The 8024-nt window shown below is 36.0% G+C and overlaps 1 protein-coding gene across 1 annotated transcript; it reads right to left on the bottom strand.

Annotated features, from left to right (window-relative positions):
- Positions 1-2889: 2889 nt before the first annotated feature.
- On the bottom strand, positions 2890-7890 carry LOC131846781 (ATP-dependent RNA helicase DDX47). The gene is made up of 8 exons (XM_059196178.1): positions 7709-7890; positions 7235-7493; positions 6436-6602; positions 5851-6087; positions 5318-5541; positions 4494-4626; positions 3489-3617; positions 2890-3042 (listed from the first exon to the last, which is right to left on the bottom strand). The coding sequence occupies exons 1-8, from the start codon at positions 7820-7822 to the stop codon at positions 2890-2892; spliced, it is 1416 nt and encodes a 471-aa protein (XP_059052161.1). The 5' UTR covers positions 7823-7890.
- Between the last annotated feature and the right edge of the window lie 134 nt (positions 7891-8024).

The raw sequence follows: 8024 nt of genomic DNA, 5'->3' as shown, positions 1-8024 counted from the left end.
AATATTATTTTTATGTCTAATTCACAGACATGTTGTACAGCAGTGTTTCTTAATCTATGGTCAGCGGATCGCTGTAGGTCTATCGAGCTCGTAGTCTTATCTATGGGCCGATATAATATAATAAATTGATAATTGTTATCCAAACGTTGTTATCCAGTAAGACATTGGTTATTTTCGACGTGGTGAACGCAACACTTGACACGTCGACTTTTCGCTGGCTATATTTGTATCCAATTTTTAAACGGCGAGTTTAAAGCAATTTGACAATAACAAGAAAATGCAACCAGGTTTTAATACCAGGTAATCGCTGTTCTTTGTTAAGGGGTCCTAGAGAAGCAGGGCTTCCGAGCGAATGGCTGAAATAGATTAAGAAACGCAGCTGGAGAGTAGATGTTGTAAGCTAGCTGTAAGATTGTTACGGACGTATTTTGTACACAATGTTGGACATCACAAGCAACATGTCGGCTCGTGGACCGTTCTATAAGAGCATGAAAACTACTGGCGCTGTACGCACACTGTGTCGACACTGTGCCATGTCAAACGTACCTCTAGGTACGTGAAATCACTGGGAATAGAATAACAAACAACGAATCTAACTTAGTTATTCTATTTCATACTAATTTATTTTACTAACACTAATGTAAATTATATGCCATTTTTTTTTAATAATATACAAGTGAGTACGCAGTGTCGTATAGTATGCGTACAATCCAGCGATCTTTGCTAGTCCTAGTATCTCATAGCGCGTGTCTAATATAAGTCACAAGTAGGTGCCGAGGGCGGCCGGCTTTGTTTTAACTTTTGTATAGTTCGGGATAGTATGGTATTGTTTTATTGCCGACTTGCGCATACCGCCGGTCTGATGCGACACCAGAATGTGAAATGACGGAAACATTAGTGATATAATAGTACATAGTGATTTTTATATAATTTTGTTATATTATATAATAATATAATACAATGAAATTATTGAACGTATAAAATGTTTTTTACACCAATAAATTTACTGACTGGCAGACTGGTAAATGTATGGGTATGCTCATAGTACATACGTTTGTCGTGCCCGACGAGTGTAAAATTAAAATCTTAAGAGAAGCTGTATTGATAAGGATCAAATATTTTTATATCTCGCCCCATGTTAGAGAAGTTAGCATCTGGTTCAGTGTATTCGGTTAGCGTCGACCACCGGCGCGTGGTCGCGGTGTGCGCGCGTTGGACTCTAGCTGCATGTAGGAGTTACAGTGTAATGTCATTGATAGTGCTAAGTAATACACTTTTTCACCTCCGCTTGAAAGAAATAATTTCAACATGTTGTGTACATTTATTTAAACAAGAGCATTTGTTGAACAAAACATAAATTATGTAAGCGCATGTATAGATCACTGCCACGCTGTTTGTATTATATGTGGTTAATTAGAATTACGTCGATATAAATTGTACTTATTTATTTGTGATAAATTATTGTACGGCGAGCGTCCGCTCTTGTTACGGGGTGAAAGAGTCTATTATTGTTCGCGAAACGTGTCCGCAATAGCTATACTGCCAGACGGTAATGCCTTCATTGTACAAACAGTGAAACACCAAACAAGTTTTCCAATTTTGTGCGACCATAGTGTAATAGACGATGGCCAGAATTGTTGCACGGATGTCGCGCGGCCGACGCGGCGTCGCGTGGTCGCGCGGTCGCGCGGCAAGCAGTCGCCGAGTCGCGCGACACGCGGACCCCGGGCACGGTGTCGAATAATAACTATCGATACTTAATAGTATTTAAGTAAAATTTCGTTACATTTTACACATCATATTTACGTTAATTCAATTATTGCATACTCAAAATATCTGGTGGCCTAAAAACCAGTGTCAAATTTGAAAATATTAGCTACTTGTTATATTGATACTTAGTACTAGATACTTTTCAATACCTGCGAAGAAGTATACGAGTAAAAGTATCGAGTACGAAAGTATCGATATTGATAGTATATACGAAGTAGTATCGATATTTTGCCGTGTCCGTGTAGGAGTTGCCGCGTGGTCGCGCGACGCAGCGACGGCGGCGGCCGCCAGCTCGCGAACAGCGCGCGATCTCGTTAATTACGTGCGTGATGTTGAATAGTTTCCACTTTTGTAAAAAGTCGTGAGGAGATGAATTGTCGTAAATATTAATTTAAAAAATTATCTGTACAGTTCTATTTGTATAGAAATAATAAATAATGATTAAAAAATTTTAAATACGCTGTGTTTTCTATTGCGATTAAGTGATCAACGCACTCGAAGACGTTCAATGGTTACTTACTAAAAAGATGAACCATGTTTCCCCTATTTCCCCTTTACGCTTGAAATTAAAATTTTGAGAATTCCTTCCGCAAAGTTTTTCTGCTGTTTTCAATATAATTTAGGATCTAAATTATAGTGAATCGGCATCAAAATTTGTTGCGTTGTTAAAGAAGCAGAGAAACAGAAAGATTAGGATGATATGGAAATTAGTCCACAAGAATGGCAACGCATGAATATGCTATAATAATAATATATAGCCCTTTGTTCCGAAAGTTGGGTTACATTTTGATGTTTACAAAATATCCCGCAACTCGTTGCCTTTTGGCATAGGCCTCCTCCAGCTCTCTCCACTGAACTCTTGTCTTCCGCAACCCTGTTCCAGAACGGTGCCAGAATCAGGTTGATGTCATCTTTCCAGCATGTTCTTTGGCGACCCTGTCTTCTGATCCCGTCTCTAGGATACCAGAGAGTCACTTGCTGCATTTATTTGTTTATGCATATGAATATGCTATAAGCAACTTGGAAAATTGCTTATAGCATATTCAAATTTACAGGAACCGAGTCTAACAACTTACTACTAATTTAGAAATAAAACACTAAATATAATTAAAATTTTCATTATCGCTTTCTCTTTTTGGCCGCGTGTTTGTTGGGTTTGCCCTTGATGCGTCGTCTCACTCCGGCCGCTTCCTCCGTGTCGTCGTCGGAGTCCCCGCCGCCGCCCCGTTTCTTGCCCTTTATATTTTTCTTGTCAGTTAACTCTTTCATCTCCTACGAAATAAATACTATTTCAATTTATGATCTTAGAGAAGTAGTCTTATTTTTTTTATATTTAATTATTAAAGCATATTCAATATCTATATAAATAGATTGATTTGTGATAGATTGATGTAAAAAAAATGTAATCAAATAAAGAACCCATTTAGACGCCAGCAGTAGAGCCCTCAGATTGATCCCCATTCAATGCAAAGGGGAATCGAAATTACGAACCCCTATCGGTGGACTCATACAAGTCGTTTCCGGCCCTTAGTACAATCTTGACAAATTGACAATTGGAAAAGTTAGGTTAGTCGGGACAACACAAATAACTGGTAAGAAATGCTCCTCTAACTAAATTTTTATTCAAAGGTCTTACGTAAAATTTATGCCGAAAAGTTTTAAGGATTGAGCATAAGAGTAGTCCGAAGAAAAAGGCCGTAGTAGAGATAAGTACTTACAATGTTTGTTAACCGCTGCGCCTCCGCGACGCGCTCTTGCAGCACCATCACTTCGCTCTCGTCTGTCTTGTATAGCGGCAATTGCTTGCCAATCAACTGCTCGATACGCTGGTACAGCTCCACGTCGTACTGTATCAATTATTGTTACATACATCATACATATATACAAAATCCATATAAATGCAAAAGCGTCGTATCTTTCTGTTACCATTTCACTACTAAACGGTTCAATACTCGTAGCTGTCTTTACACGTACGCTCTTTAACGCGGGAATAAGCTTTCACACAGGAAGCAATGTGCATGTAAATGTAGACAAAGAAAACAAGAAAGACACGCACATTCACACGTTCTTCAATCGTGAGTGCTTTAGCGTCTTTTTATAATAATTAATTATCATTGCAAAATGGAGCACATACATAATTATAGTTATTGTTAATTTATAAATCTTAAACGTGTCTTTGGAAAATAAAATCTATGGAATGTAAAAAATAAAATTTTAAAAGAAAGTGAAATGATTACAATAAATAGTAAAATGGAATTACACACGATTGTGCGCGCTGACTTTCCCGCGCAACCAAAATCGCGCGTTAAAGAATGTGTCGTGTATAAGCAGCGTATAGATGTTAATTTAATCTTTGGGTAAGAATATCCTGCATCACGACGAGGTCACCATTTATATTTTTAAATTGTAATATATTTAAAATATGCGTACTCATAAATTGGGACAATTGAACTATTGCCAGTAAAAACATTTATTCATAATTTAAGAGCCACACTCTTGTCTTGCCACTTTCCTTCTATCATGCTCTTTAAATGTTGATACGACACGACTACAATTTTATCTTTAATTTATTGATGTATCTTTGTCTTTCCCTCCCCCTCTTTTGTTGTTTTCCCCTCAATAATATTATTCATGAACTCATCGTGCCGTATCAAGTGTGTCTGTACATATTTCCATTATCTGTTTTCTGCAAGTAAATTAATTTAATTTCATTACTAAAATACCTGTGAGACAAATGTGATGGATTTTCCCGCGCGGCCGGCGCGTGCCGTTCTTCCCACGCGGTGGATGTAGTCCTTGCTGTGCAGGGGAATGTCCAGGTTGATCACAACGTCCACGTGAGGTATGTCCAGACCTCTGTACATTGAGAGAGATATATTAACAAAATTATTAGTAGTAGTGGTAGAAAGTCGCCATAATTAATTTCAATGAATTATGGTTCTAATTCAAATTACTTCTTTTAATATTGAGATTTTATATTTGTATATTGAGCGAGCAGTATATAAAAAATAACTTATTAATATTGAATTTATTATGGTTATGTATGACAGTAGACAAATAATATTAATATCCTCAATTTGACTACATACTTTAACAATAAATAAAATACATATGCGTGCAAATTTATAGTAGTGTGTGTAATGTTTTTTTATTGATATAATGTATTTCTATGCAAAATTGAAAAAAAAATTGCATTCGGCGCGCCTTCTCTATATAAACTACTAGCTGACCAGCATAACTTCGTCTGCATCACACTTACTTGACATTTATCATTATATTTCACCCGATTTACATAATATCTTTTTAAATTATAGTCTACGCGTTATTTTGATGTAGCTATAGTACTGTAGTTTCATCAAAATTTATTCAGTTGTTATTGCGCGAAAGAGTAAAAGACATCCCTCCATACTCACAAACTTTGGCGTTTATAATATTAATAACATAGGTGTTCGAAATTTCATATTAATAATTCCCGTCGGCATAATTTTCGTAAAAAGTGGTACAAAGTTTTTGCTTCACGTATTAACATAATGATTATTATAATCACCTGGAAGCCACGTCCGTACAGATGAGTAGAGATCTGCTCTTATTCTTGAACTTGTTGAGTGCAGCCAGCCGCTTGTTCTGCGACATTTGCCCGTGGAGTGGCACTGCAGGCAGCCCGAGCTGACGCAGCAGCAGCGCGCAGCGGAGTGCGTTCGCGCACGTCGCCACGAACACGATGAACGAATTACCGGCCATCTCGTTTAGTATATGCACCAGGTATACGTCCTGTTGGGACACAATATTGTACTTCTTTATTACATATGTTATCTCTATTTCGCCTGTTTCTAGCATACGCAGCTCGCTCTGTTTACAGACCAATACAAAGAATTATACTCATTAATAAAACTTTAGACTGCGACTCTCATTACCATTTACGAACCGATTGGATTATATCTGACTGACAGATATACTAGAAACAAAAAAAAAATTATAACTTTGTACCATGCGAGGAATCGAAACCGTAATTATCAGAAATAAAGTAGTGTGCTAAACCACTATACCACAGATCGTAATTTCAATTAAACTATGACATACCTTGTACTTTACAGGTATAAAAACGTAGTACTGCTGAAGCTTATCCACTGTCTGATATTTAGTGGAGACCTCCACTTTGACCGGGTCCTGGAGGGACGCTCGCTGCAGCTTTTGTACTTTCTTCGTCATGGTTGCGGAGAACAAGTAGGTGCGGCGCTCCCGAGGTATCACACGCAGGATCTTATCCACCTCCACTTCAAAGTCCATGTTTAGTATACGGTCAGCTTCATCCATCACCTTTACATACACAGATAAGAAATTAAAAATTAAATGATTATCGTTTTGAAGTCATCTGTAAATTAGATAACACATGTAGGGTACACAAAATGTGACATTATATTGCAAAGTAGTCAAAAGTTTGATTAAAATAACACTTAAGATGTTTAAAAGAATATTATTAAATTATTAAGTAAATATTTCTGTTAGATTGTGTAATTATGTGTCAATTAATAAAGGCTTTGAATTGAATAGAATATTACCACAGTATACCACGCACGGAATCAATGGCGACAGCTGATCAACAAGATAGTATAGAGTCGCAATCCTCAGCAGTGAGGGTTAAATAAATAAATATTTTGTACTTGCCAGATATTTCAGTGCTTTCAAATTAAATCCCTTTGTATTCTCAAGATGGTCCACCAATCTTCCTGGGGTTGCAATGATGATGTGAGGTTTCTTAGACAATGTGAGAGCCTGTGCAACCATATCCATTCCACCCACTATGACTGCACATTTCACTCCTATGCTGGCTCCTGCAAAAATAGATATATATACTTTTTTCCACTTTGAATTACAGTAACAATTTTAATTATGGATGATTAGAGCAAAGGTGGACTTCTCCCTAAAAGAGATCTCTACCAGTCAATCGACACAACCTAGCATAGCTAGCAGTGAGTGGGTAACACTGGTGTAGTTGCACTAGTGTTACGCACTCACTGCTAGCTATACAGTAGAATGTTTAAATGTACAAATTTAAAATTATTTATATAAAATTCAACAAATTTAACATACATTATAATATATTATTCTAAAATAAACTTTCTGATGATATCCAAGATAAATGAGTCTATAAAAGGTATTTTTTACTTAAATGTTACAGGTGGTTCACAAATTTATATACAATGTCTAAAATTTTAGTTTAAATAAAATGTGTAAATGAACATAAATACACACACTACATGTCAATAGTCTACTTATAAAAAGGATAAAAAAGCAAATATAATGGAAACATATATTATTATGTATTTAACTATTTAAATTTAATCTTACTTCGCTGTTGGGATCATTATATTATCTTTTATTGTATGCGTTCTATACAACAACAATGGTATGCTTGTACCAAATCTGTCAATGTTAAAAGAAGTGAAGTTTTTATAATTCTTACCTAGTGCTTCAAATTGTTCCGATATTTGAAATGCCAACTCTCTAGTAGGTGTCAGGATAAGTGCAAAGTATCTCTGTGGGCTCTCCAATAGTGCTTGTAGAATCGGCAACGCGAATGCCCCTGTTTTCCCTGAACCCGTCTCTGCTAAGCCAATTATATCTTTGCCCTGTAATGCTACTGGTATTGCCTCCTTTTGGATTTTTGATGGATTCTTCCATTTTAATTCTTGACAGGCTTCACATAGTACATCAACGACTCCCTGAAATCAATTAAGAGGGGTAAGACGATTTTTTTGTATGTATGAGAAAATATAACCTATAAACTTTCTCGATCATCTTTAAAAACGCAATTATAACATAATTATATTATTTTATAGTGTGTATGTTGTCCATTAAAAAGATAACAATACTATATTTATAGAGTATCAAAGGAAATAAAAAGAAAACTTGTACTGTATTGATTCGAATGACTAACCAAGTCTTTAAAAGATACTGCTGTTTCTTCATTATTTTCATTCACTGGCTCCGACTCTTGTTCTTGTTCTTCTTCATTATGGCTTTCATCACTATTCTCGTTTTCTTCCGTCATATTAATAATTAATACGTTTTTGTTGAGATAAACTTTGAGGCAACATGTGTTATTTATGCAATATAAACTTATAACTTTAAAAACTATGACAAGTAGAATGATGATGCTGTTGACAGTTAGATTGATAGTAATTAATTTTTACATTTTACGGCTCGGGCATACTCACCGTCAAATAAAAAAATTCCGGATATTCTCCTCCTTG

This window comes from Achroia grisella, unplaced genomic scaffold (assembly GCF_030625045.1).
Source record: "Achroia grisella isolate CSIRO2021 unplaced genomic scaffold, CSIRO_AGI_Agris_v1 utg512, whole genome shotgun sequence".
Classification (NCBI taxonomy): Eukaryota; Metazoa; Arthropoda; class Insecta; order Lepidoptera; family Pyralidae; genus Achroia; species Achroia grisella.
Note: the sequence above shows the minus strand (reverse complement) of the source record. Positions and strands in the feature narration are given on the sequence as shown.

What these genes read in the sequence shown, in the direction of transcription:
- LOC131846781 (XM_059196178.1), bottom strand. Translation starts at nt 7,822, where the DNA reads ATGACGGAAGAAAACGAGAATAGTGATGAAAGCCATAATGAAGAAGAA. An exon ending in TTATACCTGTAAAGTACAAG is followed by an intron (nt 5,542 to 5,850) that starts GTATGTCATAGT and finishes GTGTCCCAACAG; the next exon opens with GACGTATACCTGGTGCATAT. An exon ending in TGTACGGACGTGGCTTCCAG is followed by an intron (nt 4,627 to 5,317) that starts GTGATTATAATA and finishes CTCAATGTACAG; the next exon opens with AGGTCTGGACATACCTCACG.